The 24,396-nt window shown below is 46.1% G+C and overlaps 2 protein-coding genes across 2 annotated transcripts; one reads left to right on the top strand and one right to left on the bottom strand.

Annotated features, from left to right (window-relative positions):
• The first annotated feature begins 1,825 nt into the window (after positions 1-1,825).
• Positions 1,826-6,645, top strand: tmem74b (transmembrane protein 74B). Its single transcript, XM_066702073.1, has 2 exons — positions 1,826-3,165; positions 5,743-6,645. The coding sequence occupies exon 2, from the start codon at positions 5,812-5,814 to the stop codon at positions 6,559-6,561; it is 750 nt and encodes a 249-aa protein (XP_066558170.1). The 5' UTR covers positions 1,826-3,165; positions 5,743-5,811; the 3' UTR covers positions 6,562-6,645.
• A 6,485-nt stretch (positions 6,646-13,130) lies between these two features.
• Positions 13,131-24,340, bottom strand: psmf1 (proteasome inhibitor subunit 1). The gene is made up of 7 exons (XM_066702072.1): positions 24,097-24,340; positions 23,541-23,693; positions 22,713-22,795; positions 21,991-22,185; positions 17,637-17,690; positions 14,507-14,665; positions 13,131-14,145 (listed from the first exon to the last, which is right to left on the bottom strand). The coding sequence occupies exons 1-7, from the start codon at positions 24,223-24,225 to the stop codon at positions 14,094-14,096; spliced, it is 825 nt and encodes a 274-aa protein (XP_066558169.1). The 5' UTR covers positions 24,226-24,340; the 3' UTR covers positions 13,131-14,093.
• Between the last annotated feature and the right edge of the window lie 56 nt (positions 24,341-24,396).

Raw genomic sequence — 24,396 nt, 5'->3', positions numbered from 1 at the left:
CATTGCTTGAGCTTACGTACCTTAAATCATCAAATACGAATGTGTGTGTGACTGCTTTCATACTGAGACACATCTGCCCCATGGGCCCTGACTCAGTGCAGTCTGTGTCAGAGTGGCATGGCACAAAGAGTGGGGGGGGTATACGTACACCTCATAAGTGACGTACTAGAATGATCGTGTCTTTCATATGTTGATGCCTGTGATGAGTAAGGGGCACACATTGACGCTCTACCAATATGCCCCCTAAACCTACGCCTATGCATCCAATATATTCACTGACAGACGTTTCCAGGTAAACAATTAACGCTTCAAGTGTGATTCCTAGTTGAATAATTATATCTGTAATTAAAGTTAATCCCCATCTCGGTGCTCGTATTGTTTCAACTTGACTGGATGTGTGTGTGTGTGAGAGAGAGAGAGAGAGAGAGTGTTCTTCAGCATCTGCACACTATTGTCATGCCTGTTAAACGACTGTGTCAGAACTAATAAAGCACATATCACTGAAAAAAGTGATAGCTCTGAAGTAGGATTTACAAAGGTACATTTTCCCATTTGGCAGGGTAAAATAAAGCATAGATCATCATCACCATCATCATCATCATAATAATAATAATAATAATAATAATAATATCCAAGGCAAATGAATGATTAACTCCATCCAATGCTTGTCCGGCACTTCTCCTTGGCCCATTGAACACCTATAGGCTCATATACATATATAAAGCCTGCAGTTCATGTAGCTGTTGAGCTGCAGACTGCATTGCTGGTCCCCGGGGCTGTCACCATTTCTCCGGCTGGCGAGGGTGTGAGTTTGTGGGGAGGTTGCGTGTTATTTCTGAGTGGAGGATCCAAAACGGCTCTCTTGTCAACTGCTACCTCACTGTATGGCACCGCCTGGCTGTGGTTCATAAGAGAAAAGCTGATTATGAGTCTTTGAACAGAGCGTTTCCAGTGGCTGTGATTTGGATAAAATGTGTCTGTTTCTTTGTTGCAATGCAGTGACATTCGTCTTAATCTTATGGCAGTGTCATGAGTGACCTGACGCAGGGAATCCTATAGCTTCCCCCCAGAGGAGGCCAGGCAGAGACTGGCTGAGTTGAGCCCTGCTGCCCTGTGATGATGAGCCCAGAGGCAGATGCTGATCAGTGACGGAATAGCAGCAGGATGGACAGACACTCCTAAACCATACACATTGCAGCCCTGCCAAAAAATCAGCTTACACTTAAGAGGTAAAATAACAGTTATTATATGTTATAATATGTTAGAGTATTCAATGGAAATATAATAAAACTGGCAGATGAATAGGGTATATACAGTAGGCTAATTCAAGAAGATCCACCCATAACGCGTCTTGTTGGTCAGAACATTGCGCCAGGTTTGAGAGGACAGTGTGGAAGACATGAATACCAGGGCCAGGTATGACCCATCCACCCTGCCTGAGTGCACACAGTACCCGCTCTGGTACCAAAGGGTTTAATTTGAGCTGTGGGCATAAAGAGAGCTGCCCGCCACTGGCCAATCACAGCGCTCCACACCCTGTCCGTGTCCCATCTGTGCCATTATCCTCTTTCTTTGCACGATGCACAAATATTTATAATTTCAATGGGAAAGGGAAGCACTGGGGCCACTGTGAGTACTCTACAACCAATGCATTCTTATCACAATGTCCCATCAAGCACATCATTTGAATAGAGCAGTGCTTGCAGCTTCCATTGAAACACATCCCCTGCCCATAAAACAGTAACCACAGTATTTTATGTATTGTGTTGTTATTATTATTATTATTATTATTATTATTATTAAACGCAGCCTCTGTGTCGCCAGATGCCCAGCATCATAGGTCCCAGTGTGCCCCCACTAGGCTTACATCTGTTGATGTGCACGACAACAACAGAGCAAGAATGTAAAGCGAAAATGTTCTGTTGCGGGTTTTATAATCGGCGTGATGGCGGCAATGTGCTTCAAATCAGGGTTTCATGGTTCTTTTGTCGAAGGGCAGTAGCCTTGGGATCACTGAGTGGAGGGAGGCCTGAGAAATATTGACACAGAGAGAGAGAGAGAGAGCGAGAGAGAGAGAGAGAGAGAGAGAGAGAGAGAGAGAGATACATAAAGAGGCCACTACTGCTAATACCATTAATACTACTACTACCACTACTACTACTACTACTACTACTACTAATAATAATAATAATAATAATAATAATAGAAATGCACTTGATCCTCCACCAGGCATTTGAAACGGTGATGCAATAATTTTAAATTATTTCAACGCATCATCGCTATTATGTCAGGCCTCCGCAGGAGTTTGGTCTTTGAACAAGCCAATGTACATATATGCAGCTCTGTGAAAAACAATAGAGCACTGCAAAATGATCAGTTTCTCTGGTTTTACTCTCCGCGGCCGCCGCCTGATGTTCGCCCGTCTACACAGAATACGCCACCGATTATAAAAATAGACGTGACACATCCTGCTCCATCTGCAGGGGCTGCAGTCGGCCCGGCGGCTGCGACTCGGTGGTCCCACCGGGAAGGGCCAGAGCATCAGGTTAAGCAGTTGTAGCGCGCCTTCATGCCTGCAGGGGGCGGCGTTTGCAGACCTGCTCCCAGTTACACAGGCAATCCACAGAAATCAAACACAATAATAGACAAATACGCTTATTAACCGACACACAGCAATGAAACGCCGCTAGGGATAAATCAACCCGGAGACGATATTACACAACGCCAGTTATTCGGATACAGCGACTGTTTATAGGTCGCCGCTGTTTGCTGCAACCCCTGCAAAGAGCGCTACAGACAGACAGACGGACAGACAGACAGGTGGCACATGAACGGTTTGCACAGCACCTCCTCTCTCGCTGACGAGGGAAGCCCGGCCGGTCTGTGGTCGCTGCTCTGCTACTGAAACCAACCACGAACAAAGTAAAAGACCTCGAGCACAGGCTGAATAGACTGGACACGTACACAAAGAAAACGCCCACAACAACAACAACACAACAGTAATAATAGTAGTTATAACAATAAAGCGCGCCGCTGTGCAGTGCAGGCTCTGCCTCCTCGTCCCTGTGCGGGTCTGCGCATGGCTGCTCCCTCTGCAGACTCGCCCTGCTCAGCATCCTGCATCCTGGAGCAGCAGCGCCTGGCCAGCGGAGCATCCTCCTGCAGGTACGTGCGCCACTTCTGTTTGTGTGTTACATGCATGCATACACTTGTTTTTGTGGATTCTTATCATATTTGTTTTGTTATCATGTTTTCTCTTGAGCTCGCTTTTCGTCAACATTTAAAGGCGCACATTCCTTTGTAGTTCAGAACCGAATCCATCGTGTGGACTGGAGCTGGGGGTTGATAACAAGGTCATCCCGCTGAATGTAGTGGTGGCTCTCAGATAAATGAAGCTCAGCGGTCCAACTCCACAAACAGCCGTGCAATCGAGAGACTGCCTTTCATAAATCATGCAGCGACAAATATGGCAAATAAATAGATAGATAAGGAAATTGCCCGGTTTAAAAATCACAGTAGGGGAGATTGTTTGAGTCACACAGTCAATGGAAATAAAAATCCTGCCATTATTCTCGACTGCTCCTGCCCCAAAGGTCGAGTTAAAATAAATAAAATGCCGGCTGCATTGTGCATACAGTGTGTGTGCAACACAAAACCATTGTGTTTTAAAGGTTAAAACAAAAATGCACTCAATTTCTGTGCGCTAAATGATCAAGCTACAACATCGTAATTATTCAATACAACACTGGTTTGCTAATGACACGATTTTATGTTTTTATTTTGCCACAAGATGGTGTTCACGTCTGAACACACCTTGTATTGTTTTTCACACTGGCTTTGTATACTGTATGTATTATTAGTAATAGTACTACCAGTAGTATTTTTACGAGTTTAGTGATGAAAGTGGCAGTCTTGATTCCCGATCACCGGTCAACCCCTCCAACCGCCACCCCAACACACACACACACACACACACACACACTGACACACACACACACTGACACACACACTCACACACACACACACACACACACTGACACATACACTGACACACACACTCACACACACACACACACACTGACACATACACTGACACACACACACACACACACTCACACACACACTGACACATACACTGACACACTCACACACACACACACACACACACACACACACACACACTGACACACACACACACTGACACACACACTCACACACACACACACACACACACTGACACATACACTGACACACACACTCACACACACACACACACACTGACACATACACTGACACACACACACACACACACTCACACACACACTGACACATACACTGACACACTCACACACACACACACACACACACACACTGACACATACACTGACACACACACACTGACACATACACTGACACACACACTCACACACACACACACACACTGACACATACACTGACACACACACACACACACACTCACACACACACTGACACATACACTGACACACTCACACACACACACACACACACACACACTGACACATACACTGACACACACACACACACTGACACATACACTCACACACACACACACACACTGACACATACACTGACACACACACTCACACACACATACACTGACACACACACTCACACACACACACACACTCACACTCACACACACACACACACACACACACTGACACATACACTGACACACACACACACACTCACACTCACACACACACACACACACACACACCTGTCACCATAGACCTGTCAGACCTACTGATCCTACAACCGAATACCAAAACATCGCTGTGCAACACTATTTATCGATCTATTTATTTATTTATTCAAAGATTCCGACACATGCAGTCTGACATTTAATCATAGATTTGTGGCTTGCAATAAAAAATACACTAACCCGTTTCAACCGTGCTTTCTGTATAAATATTTCATCGGTATGGATGTAACGGAGGAGAGAATAGAACTGTGGGTTCGAGTCTGTGATTGCCTCACGCGAGTCTTGTGGAAAGCCGTTCTATTCTAGCAAGGCTACCGAGACTGAGGCATGAGACAACCAACCAGCCTAGTACATACAGTCAGACAGACATGTCCCATTTAGGAGTTATGTGTCACAGCACTCTGCCAAATATGCCCACAGTGGATATATTAAGTATTCATTTCTAATTCGGAATGCCCATGGTTAGTTAGCTTGCAGTGTTTGGATTCTGTTAAGTGTAGGCTTAGCCTAAGATTGCGCAGTCCATCTCTCAATAGGTTTCTGTAACCAGGAACATGAAGAATCCTGTGGCATAGCAAGCCCGTCCAGCTCATCTCAGCCCTATATGCAGCAAGGTCTGATACAGATCACACTGACGAAGCAGCTAACTGTCAGCAGGGCTATGTTCTTGTGGTCCAGTCTACTGCATATGTGCCAGTACTGGTGCCAGTCCTTCTGTGAACTTTCGTACAAGCCTGCAGCTCGTGGCTCCTGGACAGGCTGACAGTGCTCTGCAGTGTGGGGGTGTTAGACATGCCCAGCGTGGCCTCTGCCCCTGTACTGCTGTTGTGGGGATGCCAGGTACACAAGCCTTGTTGGGAAATTCATAATAATAACAATTATAATTATAATAATATGCATTTGTCAGACCGCTACAGTCATGGTTGATGAGAGTACAGTGCAATGCATCCATTGCTTGGTGTGCACAGTGACACTGACTGGCACTCTCTCTACAGGTGTGGCTCGGTGGGACGATGGGAGGTGGCAGTTGCTTCTCCCAGGATGAGTAGGTCAGCAGCCTTCCAATGGAGTCTGTGAATGCTGTGGAGCTGAGGGAGATCAGGGGTGGGAAGAGATGTGGCGCCACTGGGCTGCAGGGCTCGAACCTGCCATCCTCCTCTGCCCGTCCAAGCCCTGGGGGGGCGGGGGTGAGTGCGGGCATCGAGAACGCCTCCTTTCAGGACGAGGAGCAGGAGACAGCCTTCGCGGGTGGGTCTACGGGCGCTGAGAGCGATCTGGGGCACTGTGGGGCCTCGTCTGCCGAGAGAGGCCTCTCCTCCCAGCCACAGCCTGGCCACAGGGACGAGCTGTCTCCACGCTCTGAGGATGGGCCAGAGGCAGAGGCTGCTGGTCACTCTGTGGACTACGGCTTCATCCTGGCACTGGTGTTCCTGGTGAGTGGCATTGTGCTGGTGGTCATTGCCTACACCATCCCCCGTGAGGCCCGGGTCAACCCCGACCTGGTCACAGCCCGGCAGATGGAGAGGCTGGAGATGTACTACGCTCGCCTGGGCTCGCACCTGGACAAGTGCATCATCGCGGGGCTGGGGCTGCTCACCCTGGGTGGCATGCTGCTGTCCATGCTGCTCATGGTGTCCATATGCAAGGGCGAGCTCTACCGCCGCAGGACCTTTGCCATGTCACGAAGGCCCCGCAAGACCTACGGCTCTATAAACCTGAGGATGAGGCAGCTGGAGGGTGAGGGCAGGGAGGCCCTGGTGGAGGCGGAGCCTGTGCCAGCCACTGCAGCGTCCAGCACCGAGGGAGCCGGCTAAACATCAGCCAGCGTCCACCACTTCCTGCAGGGCACACCAGCTGGCAGAGCTGCGCCAGACACGGAACACGCTGGCGGGACCCTCCCTTAGGGTTCTGGCCTGTCGGGGTTCTATCCACAGCACTCTCACTCTGGAGGCCACAGACCCGTCTGGGGAGACCGGGAGTTCGGTTTTGTTTTTTGTTTTGTTTTGGCTAAAACATAAAGAGAAAACGAACACACTCTCTTTGGACACCACAAAGACCTGAGATCAAGTTGCCTTTCTTAAAGGACTCATTTTAGCACATATTGACCAGTCTGCAATATAATTGTAATTATTCATTTATATATGTTTTTAAAGTTAAATAATCTATTTGCTCTTAAATGTGAATCTTTTAGGTCATATCAGACATAGGGACTTTTTTAATAAAGCACAACAGGCACCCTAACAATCAGTCTTAGTGTATCTGCTCGTGCTGCAGGCACACTGCTCTGCGTTGCTTTACAAGACGTAATAGGTATGGTGTTTGAGTATATTACTAGATCCATTTAGTGGGATTATAAATATATTTAAAATAAATGTTTTATAACTTAATGAAGATACTTATATGCCTTAAGATGACACACATAGGCACTGCATACAAATTTATCACAAACTGAAGATTTTGAACGATAAAATCTAATCGCTGCTGAGTTTAGCCAGTGAGCCGAGGGAAACCCGGAGCAGCATTGCTCTGGACATGCTGGAATCTCTGGATCGTTAATATTAAAAGTCTGTAAGGTAGTATGCATGTCAAGACAGACATTCAAATCTTTGAGCTAGGAAAACGTTTGGGCACAAAGTTTGTGACCTTCAGAAAGAATTTTCACGAATCTCTTCAACAACAAGAAGAAAGAAATGTTTTCATGCTAGTACTTTGCATATTAAATGATACGTCACACAAAAAACACATTCTGCAAGAGATAGACAACTACCATTGCTTGTCCAGGAAATGTAAGACACTGACTGTTTTCACTAGGCCAAAGAGAAAACCCCATCATATCCTAATGTAGAGTAGAGTAGTATAGGTTTCATTAAAAGTGATTTCCTTAGAGTCTGCCGAGTGGCCTTGACCCTGTTCACACCTCCAACACAAGTGAAGTGTCTTGTATCAGAGAAACACAATGATTGTCTGTGCAAAGTGACAAGGCTGACTTTTAGCACAATATTGTATATATATCTTGAGGTTCTTGAATGTATAGTAAATAATAATAGTAATTATAAAAAAAAAAAAAGAAAAGGCACCACCAAAAAAGGCACCACCAGCTCACCATATTCAGTTCAAACCTGCACACACATACAGAACACCTGGGACAAGAAGATTAAATATAGCAAAACCGTGTAGACGATCATTTGAGCAAGAAGTACAGAGGTGAAGGACAGAGACCGAGGACAGAGATGTGCCAGAGGAATGCAATGCAGGCAGCAGTGCAGGAGAATAAGTGGGCAAGCCAGCAGGCGAGTGACCAATTGTTTGTTTCATCAATCTGATCACAGATGCTGGTTTAGGGAAGTTGGACCTCAGCCCCTGAGGCATGTACAACTTGAAGTGTACAGATACCCTGAGGAGGTTTATAAAGAGCTGAGATACACACTCCTTTCACAGCCTCAGGATGCCTTAAAACCATAACCCTGACGATCTACCCTGACAAACGAAAAGCAAAGGAATGGGTTCAGAGTTTGAATGCAAGTCTTCTTGATTTTCCTTCATTTCTCTTGTTTCAGTTCCACAAAGAAGCATCCACGAACCATGCAGCTTCACCTGAAGCAACCAGCAGTTTCATATGATAATCCGGCTCCAACACATTAATAAAGTGCTGTTCTAAATCTCAGCTGTGAAAGATTAATCCTGACATTTCAAACTGGCAGAATGTTTTGTCCGTCTGATGCCATGCAGTCTGTCGACTGGACAAATGGGATGTAATGAAGGGAGACCTTGCAAATGACTTCAGAGTCAATACAGTATATATGGTAGGACTGATTTTTAAATTTACATTTACAGAAACACAGATAAAGGAGTCTATAACAAGGCTTCCATGAGACCTGGACTTAAATTCCTGTCTCGATGTCTTGGAGGGAGAAGGATCTGTTAAAGTAATGTTCTAGCAGTGTGTACAAAGGTATATTCAAAACTAGTGGAGTAATGAATGATATGTACAGAAAAAAAGCCTTTTACAAAACTTGTTTACAAAAAAAAAACATATATATATATATATACATACATACACAGTAGTACAACTATATCGGATTGTTAAAATGTAAATGATAATTATGAACCAATCACTGAAAGAATAAAGGATTATATTCCAGATGTTAAAAAAAAGGCTCCAAGAAGACTTGAAGAGGCTTAAGTCCTAATCTGCTCATATTATCATTATTATCAATAATATTATTCTGTATTTGTATTATCTTGCGTTGAAGTGGTTTGCTTGTGAATGGCGCTGGAGACGGTTAATGATCAAGGTGTGTTCCAGCATCCTGCCGGCGACGCCCTTGTGAAATAACTGGTCACTGTGAAAGCGGCCCACCCTTATGATGACTCAGCCGACGAAGCCCAGAGCTCACAGTGCGGATGGACAGAGCACCACACAGCAAGAGCTTCTAAACAGACACCAAAAAAAGAAATGGTAACAAAACAATCACGATAATAATAAACTACAGAATGATGCCGAATGTCATGCTCTTAAAAAGGCTCTAAGTGGGTTCTTCTTTCCCTTGTCTTTATTTCCCTCCTAGAGACTCTGAACCAGGTTCTCTTTTGAACTTCCACCCAGCTCCTCTGCATGGTGCGTGTGTGTGTATCTGTGCGCAATCAAAACCAGTCTGAGAATCCCACAGACAGAAATGTGTCGATTAGGAAGGGCCTGATATTGTCACCAGCTGTAACACAAGGAAGGTTTTCCAGCACCTGCAGCAGGGGCACAGATCGGCGACGCAGTGGATCGGCACAGTTTACATCCATTTTGAATGGCGAACGAACGAGTGAAAATACACAAGACACCATTCAAGAGGTTTTCCTGCTCCCTCGTTGGACTAGGTTAGCAGTTCTGAGTTGGGAGTTGGATCTTGTCTTCTGCGGCCGGGAACTCGGCCTGTTTTCAGCAGGAGGATTCATAGGATGTGGTGTGATCCGAGTTCGGGCATACAGCATTGGCACACACAGCGGGGGACGCCCTGCAGCTGGTGGTAGCCAGCATCGGCGCAGGACATTACATCAAAAACATGCAAGACATTGCAACAGTATTCCTCCACTCATTTATTTAATTGTTAACCAATCAATTCAACTACAATGCAACCTCCAAGTTCATGCAATGATCCTGAAAGAGAAGTTGTTTCAGTGCAATGCCAGCAGCCTCTGAGAAAATGCAAGCTTTGTGAACACAGCTCACCACACCACCACTTGTTAAAGGCTTTCTGACATCCATGAGCATTTGTACGGCACTCTCTGAACAGCACAGCCACCTACTGCAGAGCCTCTATTGCCACCCTTGTCCGTTAGAGACCTGTAGCCTTGTCTGGAGCAGTAGCACAGTCAGCAGTTATTTCTATGGGGTCCCGAAATGATGAGAAACAAAATAAAATTTGTGGAAAAGACAATAATGATAATTAAAAAAAATACATTGATGCATGTGAATTTCTGTAATATGTTGTGATCTTGTCCAGTCTGGAGTCTAGCCGTGATATGATACATGCTGCTTTGTACACATACAGTACTTTGAAAGACTTTTTGATTATTTCAATGTGACCAAATAAAGTATCTTCCTTTCTTTTTTTGGTATTGAATGTGACTGTCTCTTCTCTGAAGCCCTGCCGTCACCCGTTGGGAGTCCACTGGAGTGTAATGGCCAAAGAGGAATTAACAACAGCGTCTGCAGCCAAGGCTGACGAGAGCACGATATCAAGCCCCGCACCGTTACCGTCCGACACTGTCAGCAAAAATAGAGGCCATGTAATCGCAAGGACAGACAGCCCAGACACTTAATTACTGGGCCTCAGCTCTGGTCCTGTTGAAGATCGCATTGTTCTCGGCTAATTAAGACAATAACTGGTTCAAACACAATAGAGACAGGAGGCTCAGAGGTCTCCCCAGGACCAGCAGACTTCTGCTACAACTTCCACCTAATAACTAACTTTCCCTTTATTGCCTCCAAAGCACACCGATCGGGCAGATAATCCGCAGAAAGAGGCAGCGACAGGCATCATTTCTGACCAGGCTGATCGACCTGCTGTGTCTCAGTGCTTCCATTGCAGAAATAGTGCCATATTCCTCACAGTTGCTGATTCCCAAGTCTTTTACAGAGCTCCTGTGCTGTGTAGACATTACTATACAAACACAATACAAAAACAGGGTATTAAACATATCCCATTAACTACATTCATTAGCAGAGAGCATTTCCTAAATGAATATATATAAATATATAGTATAAATAGATTAGTAGTGTAGTAGAATATTATAATAATTATATGAATTAGACATCTCACAAACTCAATGCTGCTTGTCACAGGACGGCTGTCAGCTGCGCAGGAGCTTTTGAAACTGTTTGAGAGCGCACTGCAGAGACTGGGACCAATACCAGGTGGAAAGCACGGAACAGTGCCATGAATCCAGAGGCGTTAAAGGCAGCGAGAAACCGCAGCCGCTGTACTGTGCCAAAAGGAAAGTGTGCAGCAAAATCCCGGGGCCTAATAAGGCTAGAGACCCTGGCTTTCACATGTATGACAAGTTAAACTAAGTGATCCTATTATGGCACACTCTGGAGCCGTGGATAATGGAGCATTATCTGAGCAGCGTGACGAGTTGAATGTAAAGCTGGCACTGTTATTAAGTTAATGCCAGGGTCCTAATAGGCACAGAATAAATACCCCCTGCCACCCCATCTAATCCCCTTCCTAATTCCACCTTTCTCTGTGCCTCTCAGGCTGTGACGCACCTGCTGCTCAACCCAAGGGATTTGCTAACTAAGCGTACCTGCTCTTATCAAGACGGGTTGCTGGGGCTCTGCTTGTTCTCTCTGTGGGCGCCGCCGATGCCACTAAACACTTCTCTCAGCACGCATCTGTTCTCCCATCAGATTACAAGGGAAAACACATCTTCTCAAAGCCGATGCCAGCTCAGCTATTCTTCCAATCGTTGCTGTACGGCTGATACAGCTCTGTGGATGGTGTCAGATAATCGCCGGCTCGCACCACTCCTGAAACTGTTAGTGAGTTAAAAGGAAGATTGTATAGTTGCAGTATAAAAAACAACACCAAAAAGATTCATGTTTTTAGGGGGGGAGTGCTTGATTAAAGAACAGATTTAGTTGTACGTGTTAAATTACTATTTCCTGGATACTGAAACATTGGGATGTCTCAAAGGGAAGCTCCATGCCTCTTGGTCTCTTATGGGATGAACTGGAGTCCCAAAGGCAAAAGAAACTTGAGCAAACCCTGCCCATCTGCCTCACATACGGCTGTGTTACAGCAGGAGAAACATGGGGAGGAGTCCCTGTGCTTATACTGTTAGTTTGAAACAAGAAATGTAAATGTATAGTTCAGTTGGGGAGCGAGCACAGAGCTGGCAGCAGGCTTGATGCTTTAGGGCACCTGGAAATCAGGGTGGGCATCTTCTGCTCACAGACAATCTGCCGGCACCTGCCCGTAGGCGTGGCAGATTACCTCCTGGAAAACACTCACACATGGTCACACAAAGAGATTCTGCCCCAACAATTAAAGAGCCTCAATCCAATAACGCAGAATGAGTGAGGGAGGGAGCACTCCAGTGAAGTAGCCACCCTTCTCTGATGACAGCTGTCGACAGCACACACTGATCATTAGCTGAGCCCCCCTTCCGACCCTCTCTCCCTCCTCCTTCGTCTGTGTTGTGAAAATCTCTGTGACGTGTGATTATTTCCCTGCTGCAGGCTGGTGTGAGGAGAGCCTCATCCAGCCTGAACACCACACAGGGCTGTTCTGTGGCACACATGCATGTCGGTGGCACGCTCTGCATTTGAACGAGAATACAGCTCCTCGGGAAAGGGAGAATAATGTGTTCCCAATGCAGAGGGACACCCAGGCACTGTGCAGAGGTTTCACTCTCCAATCCTCCTACAGCAACGGAAGGAAATTTCATAAGGAGCTAAAGTTTGATTGTCTAGTCACGCACGTAATTAATATTTCCACAGAAAACTATGGATCTTGCAAACTAAGCCTGAGAATTAAAAGGCATTAAGAAAAAAAAAGTCCACTGCATGCTGAATGTGTTTTCCCAATTACAATTAATTAACGATTAAGGATCGTTGCTCTCTCCTAATGGTATTCTTCTAGACTTATTTACATAATTAAAAACGCTTGGTCTTAATTCGAAACAGATATTATTACGCAGCTCTGGGCCACTTCTCTGGTTATATTGTTGTTGTGAATCTCACTCCAGCGCTGCCAAGGAAGCAGGCTGCAGTGAGGCCGGGGGAGGCCGAGCCAGAAATCTGTCTTCAATTTCACCTCCAGCTCCATTTCCAGGGAGTTCATGTCATGCTGGATTTAGAGTTAAAAAAAAAACCAAACACTTACAGTTCTAATCAATTTATATTTATTAAAGCATTTCAAGGAAATAATAAAACTACAAAGCTTCAAAATCAAAACAACACCGAAACTCACGCTCTTGCAGAACACCCTTTTGGGCAGCAGTTGAAACACTGCAGCTGGAGTTACCGTGAGGAACTCCTTCTTCACAAACAACAACACAAAGTCATCACCAGATTTTAAACTGGCCCCTTCCATTGTGGTGAAAAATACAACTAACAATTGCACTTAACAATCCTGTTTTTTGATTGGCATTTCCATAAATTAATACCAGCCTTTCTAATGTTTTTCTTCAACCCTAAGATGATCCGGTTACATAAACATTTCATTGCAAAGTATTCCTAAATGAGGAAAAAAAATCCTGTTTTTAGTTTATTTAAGTGCATTTTAGTGCCTCACGCGGGTGGTGAGATAAGACTGGCGCTTTGGCTGAAAGACTCACAGGGTTTAACAAAAAAACAGCAGCTGACAATACGGGCGTGAGCAGCAGCCACCCCGACGCGGTGAACAACACAGAAGCGTCAGAAGTAGAGCGGCGCTGTTCAGCCCTGTCCGGATCGTTTGATCACGCTACACCACCGCAGAGCTTCACAAAGTGCTTCCACGAAGACAGCCCGACAGAGCCGGGCTCCACTGCACGGGCTGGAGAGAGAGAGAACGCACAACTCTGTGTAGCAAGACACCTCCCGTTACACAAGAAAACTCCACTGCCTTTGCCAGTTCGGTACAGCTTCAAAAAATAAACCCTACAAAAACCACTGTTTTCTTAGTTAGTTAGATTATGTTTATACAGCCTTTGTAGCATGGATATAGATGGTTTATTACACAGCAGGGGCAGAACCTTCAGGGGAAGCCCGGGCTCCGACTCCAAACCACTGCAGATCCAAGACCGTAGGCATGGGAGTGGGGGTGGGGGTGTGGGGGGTGTGTCGGGGGGTTAGAGCCAACCAGGGTTACATGAACATGTCATCGTAGCTAGGAGGGGGCAGGTGGTCAGGATCCGGCCTAGCAAAGTGAGGAACAAGAGTAAAGAGATGAAAATCGAATCAATAAAAGAACAGCTATAAAGTAGAAGTACCTGGTCTAGCAGTCAAACTTTTCTACTCCTCACGCATCTACACAGCTTCCTGTCGGTCACACACCCTTGGCCCACAGAAATGGGATGAGTGGTGGATCGGGGGGTGGCATGAAATCATGGTGTGCATTCAGGCTGCCAGTATAGCTCTCAGACCTCACTATACAAGCCCCTAACCAATACATAGCCTCAGGGTCTAACCCAGTTCTAATGTAAAATGTGTCTATTAGGATAGGTAAACCTGACCCCCTGCCTTAAGCTAGACCAGTGACAGCGTGGTTCTGTACTCACCCTGGCCGGTTCCTGCCCACTGGTCCGAACGGGTCGAAACGGGCTCCAGGCGGGACGGCCCCTGGAGGGAGGCGGCCTGGAATGCCAGCGGAAGGGTCGAACCCGGACCTCGGAAACCCGGAGCGCAGCGGGTCGACGATCATGCCACCAGGACGGCCGCTGCAGCAATGACGGAGGGAGAGAGAGAGAGAGAGACAGTGATCACACCACCTCCCACCCAGCTCTGGTCCAAAACTGAATACATCCCGTTTCATCAGGCAGACAAGAGACGATGACAAAGATGGAAGATCCTGCTAACCCTGTCCCAGACCAAACTCTTCATCAAATATCATGTGTGATTTCAACAGGCACAATGAGACGATTGTATCAAATTTTTTCCACTCACTGGTTTTTCATGGAGCCCCAGAAAAAAACAAAAAACATTCTGGATCTCTCCTCTGTGGAACAGGAAGGCATTTAATGGGTAAATGCATTTAAAACCAGGTCAAACAGTCTTCAAAATCTGTTTTTCCAATCGTTTAATATTTGATGTGAAGAACTTTATGGATATAATAAACATCTTTTTTTTATACAATATTGGAATCCAGAAAGAACTTGTTTGGTGTGTGGATCAATACAGGCAGCTGCTCTGCTGCCCAGTCTCAATGCTGTGAGTACGGTGTAGCAGCAGACCTTACACGCAGTGACTGTCAGCAGGGCCGTGCCTGCGCTACATTTTAAGGTCTAATTTTACATCCGCAATATGTCTCTGAGAACATGCAATGCAATCGTTGCAAAGCGCACGCATCCGAGGGGGTGGGGGGGAACTTGTGGGAAGTGGGAGTGGGAAGTTATAATGATGTCTGCAACTCTTCTCCACTGACACCAGCATGTCGCAGGAGCGATGCGGAGCCCAACTCAGCAACTCCAGCCTGCTGAAGTACCGGAGGCAGCAGCACAGAAAGCAACAATACGGGCAGGATGCGCCGGGCTGGATCTCAACTAGAGGAGGCCTGTGTGTCATCGGGGAGGGTTGCTAGGTAACTGACAGACAGTTGTGTTTGCTGTGCTGGGTAATTAGAGTGGGTCCCGCTGATTAACCTACTGTAACACATCTGCAGCCACGTGGCCCAACGCAGTGAGAGTCTGCCTGGCAGCACAAACAAAGCCAACCTTCCTGCCTTAATTGCACTGCAACGCAAGATTCTCTCTGCAAAGGGGGGGACAACAGGCAACCGATTTGAAACTGGAATTCAACGAACATCCTTGCGCTCATTATAATTATAACAGCCGGAGCTCGGGCTGCCGGGCAGAGGAGTTCATTAGGGCTTCGATGACCCCTGACCCTGCTGCCCAGCGGGAGGAAGAGGGAGAGGGAGGGCTGTGCACAGCAGCTCCCACTCCGCTTGGTGTTTCGATTGATCTAACTAATGTCAACATATCATTACTAAGTCCATCTCCACTTTCGTGGTTTATTTTAAGGGATATTTTTGATCAAAATGGGTAAAACAACCACAAACACTTACTGGAGATTTTATACTTGACGGTATCTTCTAAATATCTGCCGAGCGCTTGGCTGTGCATGTGCAGTGCACAAGCTCTCCATTCTGCTTTGTGCACACAAGCCCTTTCGCAGAGCGCTCCTCTCTCCATTATTATAACCCTCTCCCCAGCGACTGTACAGTCTTCAGCACCCCTCCCCCTCTATAACTGAATGCTTCAGGGAATGAAAACCAATGCCAGGCAATCAAATCCTCAGACTGCTGATGGTTCACACACTGCGGCTTCTCTGAATTCACAGACTCTTAAGAGCTGTGGTTAAGGTAACCCATTTCAAAACATCCCGATACCCCCCTCCTCCCCAACATGCATCTTTTCTATAAATATTTAATGCTTCAAGATTCCACTTTAATAATGCAGAGCTGCATGTGTGTGGGTCCTGTCAGAAAGAAACAAGCGGCAGTGCCTCCAGGCCAGGTCTTAGATTACACTGCTGCGCTGCCGAGACACGAGGCTTATAATGGGGAATACATTCACAGCTCTGCAGGATGAGCTGAAATCATCTCCTGATTACCCAAGTGCACCGGGAACAAGGGAACGGTGTATGTAAAAGAGCACAAATGATAAAATGGCTGATAGTCATTCCCACGACAGCTTCAGTAATATGAGATGAGCACCTGCACTTCACAGAGGATTGTGAAGGAATTACAAAGTGTACTGTATCACTGCAGATTAACGGGATTTAAAGGTCAATGAGTTAGTGGCAAACATTGGGTAATGCATTTCTGGTTTTGGCGATTATCAGACAATCTGAGCGGCAATCAGAGCCAGCTCCAACTTTCATCTTTTAATGGACATTGGCATGGGGTGTCTCGGGGGGGTCATAATCCACATCGGTTTCAGTGAGAAATCCACCGGAGATTCTGCCAGCGGAGGGGCGGTTTACAAAAAGGGCCAGGACGTTAAAACAAACAACATTGCAAAACCCCTCTGAGGACAAACAAAGGCTTAAAAAAAAAAAAAAAGATTTCTGCCAAGAATCACTGCCAGCACCAGCATGGCTCTGCTGCAGGGCGTGCCTGTGTTGGTGTAAGGAAAGGTAAGGTGACACCACAGACTACGCAGCTCAGAAGGAAACCACTTCAAATGGCAAACGAGTCTCACCCTGACTAACTGAGCACAAACACCCACATCACTCCCCCCCAAACCCGAGGGACAGGCCTGCTGCACCCGCCTCCCTCCAACTGGCATAACCAATGACATCCACTTCCTGTCGCACAGCAGCCCAGAGAAATTGGGCTCCTGCACACTCTGTAAACACACTCCCACCTCGCACAGCACAACCACCTCCGCTTACATTTTCTTTCTTTTTTTTTCATTTCCCCTGTGCAGATGGGTGAATAGTTCTGCAGCAGCGATTAGGCGCACTGACTCACAGAGTCCCAGTATTGTGTGCTCTCTCTCCTCCTGATAATATGGACCACTAGACCCGTTCCTCGGTGCTTAAAAAATGACAAATCGGTCACTCTGAGCCCCGAGACAATGTAATGTAGTTCGGAACTTCTGGAATTGTGGGGATTCAAAACACAAGTCCCTCCATCCATCCCTCTCCCCTCTCTCTCTCTCAGGCAGGGCAGTGCAGAGTACTCACCCAAAGGGATCCAAGTCTGCACCTCCAGCTGCAAAGGGAGCCATGGGGTCTGGCCTGGTAGGAGACAGAGAGAGGCAGGGTTGCGTCAGAGCAGCAGCTCAAAGATGCTGCGCAACTGCAGTAACACACAGGTACACAAGACTTCCCCCATTTCCTTTTTAAGAAACAGCTTACAAAGCCACATTTGTTTTTTCTTTTTTCTTTATATATTTATTCTAACATGCTGCGGCACTGGAGTTTTTTTTTTTTTTTTTCCAGGACAGTTGTTTTTGTCGCCGATGCCAGGCTGACTGTGAATTGTTACTTCCAGTGACGAGTTCACTAAAGGGATTCCACAGCGGAGCGCCTCAGACAGATTCACACCAATTATAACCTCACAACTCGGCACTGTTCCACTGGGAGGGGGGGGATTTCTTTGCAAAAACCAAACCTGCATCTCTTGCCTTTCATCGCACTGTAACACACTTTCGTTTTTTTAGCGCTTTCTGCAAGCCGGTGTTACAGACCTCCGATGGGAAATGAAGAGGCTGACGTTCCCAGGTCCTGCCGAAATGTATGTAGTGGTTTGCCAAAGTGTCAGATTTCAAATTGAAGTGTACGTATCTTATATGAATATTTCAGAGTACCTTTAAGCATCCAGGCAGGACACTAACAAACCCAGCGAGAGACCCAACCTAACAGAGCTATAGCTCTGAGCAGTGCCCGTGCACTGTGCTTACAGAGAATCACACAGATCGTAACAGCACAAAGGCAGGTACAGGCTCGGAGGGCACGAGGGGCATTCAGCTCTCCCATCTGTACTGCCAAGCAGGGAATCAACCCCAGAACTGCACTTTACTGCCATGGAAATGGTGAGCTGCCATCATAGCCTGGATCGCTGTTCCCTGCAAACTCTGCTGTGCCGTCCTTGACACACTTCCAGCAAGGGGAACAAGACAGGAAAACACAAACAGCACCTCAGAGCAGCTTCAGTCGGATGAATTAGTGAATGGCTCCCGAGCACAGACAGCTCAGGCTTGCTGCTCCTCTTGACCGGGACTCCTCTCCACTGCAGCTCTTGACAGTGCATCAACGTTTTAGATCAGTGGACTGGATTACCAGGAGGCTCAAGGGGCACATGCCCAAAAACCCTTCATGTGCGTGCAAGAAGGACAGGGGTCTGTGTGTTGACAGAAATCTGTATGGAAGCTCTTCCCTTCTGCATTACCGTTCAGAGTAATTTAGCCAAAATGTTGTAGCTGGTGTCGTGTGATCTTATGCATCATGTAAAATAATCTGTCTTTAAATCCCACATAAGCATTCACTTTTAGGTGCATGTCTGGACTGTGCAGAATTAGAAGATAACCTTCAGGCTTCGCTCCAGACTCTGTTCTCTTCAGCCCAGAACTGATTATCTGAGGTTATGAATGAGACGCTGTTCAAGACTGAATGAATGAACCGCAAGAGCACAATCAGCAGAGAGTAAGGAGAACGGATTAACTACAAGGGCACAATTAATAAAATGTCATCTCTCTCAAATCAAGTATGCACAGCAGAGTGGGAGGATTATATTGTTATTATCATTAAGAAACCCCTGAAACTCACTCACAGCTTTATAATGAATTATTTTAATTTTTTTCCTCTCCTTCTCTCACCAAAGTGCTTCTCACAGGTAATTAACACGGCAATCTCCTTAAAGTGAAGCAATTAGTAGATGCTCATTGATCAGGCTCTAGCCCAGGGATGGCGAACCTTTTATGGCTGGAGTGCCCAATGTCTGGTCTGTATACTTTGCTAAGTGCCAAAGGTTGCCATTGATAAATTAGGGATATAAAAGTTTATACAGGGGCTAAACTGCATTTTTTTTAACCAATATTTATATTTCTTCTTTTATTGTAATTAAGTTAATTAAGTTGCTTACAAAACAAACTGCAATACAGAACATTTTAAAAACTATAGACAGATGGAACCATCCCACCAACCCTCTTGCCACCTACATCCAACCCCACCCTCTTACCCCTCTGTAGTCTGGAGAGCAATTGCAGCTCCAGTCTGCTAATGGGGCTTCTGCTACAGAAGATGAAGCGAGGCACATATTCTTCCCAAAAAAAGATTATAAATATGCAGTAAAATGCATGAATCACATTCCAAACGCATTACGTTTGAGGATTTTAATGCTTAAGCACATTTAAAAACCCCATTAAAACACAATCTACCCCCCAAAACAAAGCCCCGCAGATTTTCCCATTGCCCTGCCGTTACATACATGAAGTAGTTTGTTCATTATTGTTTTGTTTGCACTTGCACTCAATCATTACCAATGCACCTTCATTTTCTTCAGCGTATATTTACTTAATGTCTAATAACAAACTGGTAGATTAATATACATTGTGTGGCACTTATGTTTTAAGAAAAAAATTATGCAGTGGTATCAATGTACCGTGAATATGAGTTTGCACAAATGTACTCTATAATCAAAGGCATCATTTATTTATTTTTGAGAATTTACAGCTTTCTTTTGCAAACTTTATTATGTTTTTAAATTGTCAAAGCGTTAAATACGAATGATTGTGGCCATTTATCCATTTGATACAGGAGATAACGGTAAACAAAATGCTTTCCGCCCACGTTCCACAAACCCATCCTACAAGAACCTGACCTAAAACATGAATATTCTGAAAATAACGTGAGCGCTGCTCAATTACTTGGGGGCGGTGCCGTCACTGCCAAATATACTGACTGGTATTCTAAAGTGCCAGTCAGTTTAGACAATTGAAAAAAATAATACAAAAAAATGCAGATAGTCGCTCACTTGGTATGCCAACCTATATGGCTCTGCGTGCCACAGGTTCGCCATCCCTGCTCTAGCCCGTGCATTATAGATGCTGCTGCTTCCAATCCAAGGCTCTTCAATTAATTTGCCGTCAGCACGGGGCCAGACTCCCTAACCGCTAACGCAGTCCTGAGAACAGGACGTTCTCAGGACGAGCACATCAGTAAATGCATGCTCAGCCCTTCTTCAGGTACTGACCCTGCGATGCACAACCCAGTCAGACAGGAGCTAAATAAATTAAGGCATGAGACGGCAGCCTTGCTCTTTAAAATACAATAATGGGCACTTTCACACACACACACACACACACACAAGCACACATGGAAGGAATCAAGAATATTTCAACTGTGCAATTATATATTTTTTCTTCATGTTCATTCTGCGAAAATAGATCAGTGCACACCTGACACAAATAAATGAATATATAATTAAAAAAATACATAAATAAATCTTTAGTGGCCTGACTTGGCCCTGGTGTCTTTGGTGGAACTGCAGCGAGAAAAACTGGGAATCCTTCAGACTGCAGCCAAGCAGAGGAGCTTAAGAAATTAGTTCCTGTGCATCAGGGTGATTTCCTATCCGATTACAACACACAGATAAGTAAATACATAAAAAATCATCTCAGCTTTATTTTTTTTACATTCTGTGAAGGCGGTGAGGGAGTTAGCTATATGGGCTGAGAGACTGGCAGAGGAGGGGAGAAGCACAGCGAGTTATTTTACAGCACGGCTGTGTTTTTTTTATTTGTCATAAAATAATAAAGAATACTTCAAAATGTTTAATATGCTACTGGAATATATCATAAAATAGACACACTGAAGCTAACAGCGATAGAAAAGAGAATTCTGAACCTCAGTGATCAGTGTACCCAGTCCCACAACAATTCTTTAGCACGAGATATCCTGACAACATGACTCTCCCTTCCTGCCAAAGACATCACCTCAAGAAGCCTGACTACGTAAGCCTCCAGAGATGCGGTGCTTATTTGTGGAAAGAGAGGATAGAAAGGGCTCTCGGCGCAGAGCAGCAGGACCCGGTCGGGTTCCCTGCCGGCTCAGCACAACAGAGATGCCACAAAGGCACATTCATCACTTCTATGTCCACAGTGTCAGAGCAGAAGCCATTTCATCACCTGTGAGCTGCTGGTGACGAGCTGTGAGACGCTCATGTCCCGCACCTTGGTTATCATAACTAAACTGGATTGCACTGCTCTCTCACACTCCATCACACAGCGCAGCTTTGGCCCACAAAGACAGATACAGATACACGACACACTGGCAACTGTCGACTAACAACTCAAGCCTTTCTGACACACTGCACACACAACCCTTTTTAACAGAACATCACAGTGGTGTGCTGGTATCTGAACTAAATGCGACAGTTCAATATTCTGCGACAGGAGTCACAGACCCAGGTTAGTGCTTGCCTTGGCTATAATAGGCTTATTACTTAGGTCATCTAAGACCAGTGTTGATCAGTGTGTGTAAAACTGGCCATGGCAGGAGAGAGCTTTGTGTTTGGGGGGGTGTTTGCATGACCTACCAGCCGGGCTGCCGGGGGGGGTTGCGGGACCACGGAGGGATCCTGAGGGGGTCTCTGCTGGGGCGTGAGTCTGGAGAGGTCTCCCTCAGGCTCTTCTTCTCCGCCTTCTCGCCGGGCCTCCTCTTCTGCGAGGGGACTGGCGGGAGCAGCCCCGACTTCACCTTGGACCTCAGCTCCTCCGAGTTCTTAAACGCACTGCCAGGACAGACAGCCGCAGTCATGCACAGGAAGAGGGACGAGGCCAGAGTGCCCAACAACAAACAGTTTTTTTCTTTTTTTTTTTTCTTGCCACTTTCACGACAGAGATCTAAAGTATGAGGCAAATGCTAAATGCCATCAGAGTCATAGCACCGCTCCCGGCTCCATCAGGACAGCCTGTGCCAGTCTCTTAATGTGATAAAGACACGATTTAGAGACTATGTTTACATAACATCTCTCTTGCTGATGTCAGCCGTCCTAAGAAAACAATATCCTCTAGATATCAAACTGATATCCTCGCTACTTTAGGTATGACTTGAAAAAACACAAACAAAATGACTTCAGAATAAGTAACAGACATATTTACAAAGTGACTTTTTGTTAGACATTACATTGTCCACTACAATATTTAGGTGTAGGTGTGAAATATCACTAAAAGACATTTAAAATTCCTAATAAACACCCTGATGAACACATGACAGCGGCCCTTCAATACTGTAGCTTGAAGAAGAAAAGCTACCAACCTGTCGAAGGCCTGCAGACCATCTGCATTCACATAGTCACTGAAACTCACGGTCAGATCATAAACTTGTTCTGAGGCCGAGTCCTGAAACATCAAAGGAAAAACAAAACGGAAATGGTAGATCAAAATACTGCGCAGAGTTTGGAATTTCACTTTCCCAAAGCCTCCTTCACAGCACGTCCTCAGACACACACAGTCTCCCTCTACGGTTGAGGACTGATCTGTTATCTCAGCAAAATATGCACGACTCTCGATTCTTATGGTTTATTGGGACTGTTCGGTGGCTTTTAAAAGTCACATTGTGGTCGGCTTGTGTGTCTATCTGCAGCTTAATTGCAGATGAATGTGACAGACACTTATAAAACGGCACAGGCGCAACAATCCCATTCATGTTTTTATTGATTCGAGCTTGGCATTCAGGAGAAGAGGCTTTTCGGATAAGGTAAGAGCCTCTCTAAGGTAGCAACACATTGCTGATCCTGGCAGACTGCAGAGTCTCATCTCTGATACTTACTGAGACACCCTGACTTTAATAACAAGAGAACTGCTTTGCCATGCAATCCTGAGATGTACGTGCACTCACACAGGACAGACAGAGACACACACACACACCATTTTAAATACTTGGTGAGAAAAATACAGCATGTTTGCGCAGATGTATAGAATTATACACACACTCCTCTAACATATTCGAATTACGCAATAAAGAACAGATCAAATGGGTGCCGAACGATCAGGTGAGTTTCATACAATGGGTCATCGATAATAAAAGCTTTTAAACAGACAGTGCGTGTAATCCAGCGGTCTGAGCCCCGACCCGCTGCCGCACCATGACGTTGAAGATGAGCGTCGTATCCACCGTGACGGCTTTGAGCAGCAGGCCGGTCGCGTCGCCGGCGGCCCGGTACCGCAGCGTGTACAGCTCGCTGCTCCCGTTCCACCCCGCCGGCAGCAGCTCCGACTGTTTGTCGCTGCTCTGGGCCTAGTAAACAAAACAACAAAGCTAGACAACAGAAGAATAAACAACACGGTTCTTTATTAAAATGCATTATTGTCCGATGTGGAGCAGTGGAGTACAGCAGTTGGTTCTTGTTGCGTCTCGCAGGGGTCATTGGATGTCAATACTGCTGGGTTCAAATATGTAAATAAAACGTCACACTTGTACGCACTAGTTACATGGCAAACTATGAACTTACAACACCTACTACCACCACCACCACCACCACCACTAATACTAAGGACAGACTGTCAATGTAAGAGGGGCTGCAAACGAATTAAAAAAGACATTATAAAACAGCATCGCCCGTGAGAGGCGTCCCGGTGGGAACACACGGGTCCAGTCCCCCGGGGGAGAGGCGAGCTGAGGGGCGGCGGACCACACACACCTGGTCTCCGGTGCCGAGGCACTTGTACCCGTTCCTCACGACCTCCCAGTGCACGAAGCACAGCAGCGCGTCCTGCGGACAGGCTATGTCTCTGGCCACAGACGTGTAGAGCAGCTCCAGCCCTGCCATCTTCAAATGAGTCGACACAACACTGAACCGAAAGCAAAACCCCAGCCCCGCAGACGCTTGTTTGGCTGTCCATCACGCCGAGCCGCAGCGTCACCGCGCCGGAGGAAACTGGCTGCTGTGCGCTTTAGTTCCGGGCCCGGCGCTGCGGCGTGAAGGCACTGCACACACGAT

This window comes from Amia ocellicauda, chromosome 4 (genome assembly GCF_036373705.1).
Source record: "Amia ocellicauda isolate fAmiCal2 chromosome 4, fAmiCal2.hap1, whole genome shotgun sequence".
Lineage (NCBI taxonomy): Eukaryota > Metazoa > Chordata > Actinopteri > Amiiformes > Amiidae > Amia > Amia ocellicauda.
This window is presented reverse-complemented; position numbering and strand designations above follow the sequence as displayed.

Bases quoted from the DNA above. Each gene is read 5' to 3' on its own strand.
- psmf1 (XM_066702072.1), bottom strand. From the start codon at position 24,225: ATGGCAGGGCTGGAGCTGCTCTACACGTCTGTGGCCAGAGACATAGCC. The intron at 22,796-23,540 runs GTGCGGCAGCGG...TTGATGTTTCAG, and splicing joins CGCTCATCTTCAACGTCATG to GACTCGGCCTCAGAACAAGT. The intron at 14,146-14,506 runs GTGAGTACAGAA...TCACTTTGCTAG, and splicing joins GTGGGCAGGAACCGGCCAGG to GCCGGATCCTGACCACCTGC.
- tmem74b (XM_066702073.1), top strand. From the start codon at position 5,812: ATGGAGTCTGTGAATGCTGTGGAGCTGAGGGAGATCAGGGGTGGGAAG.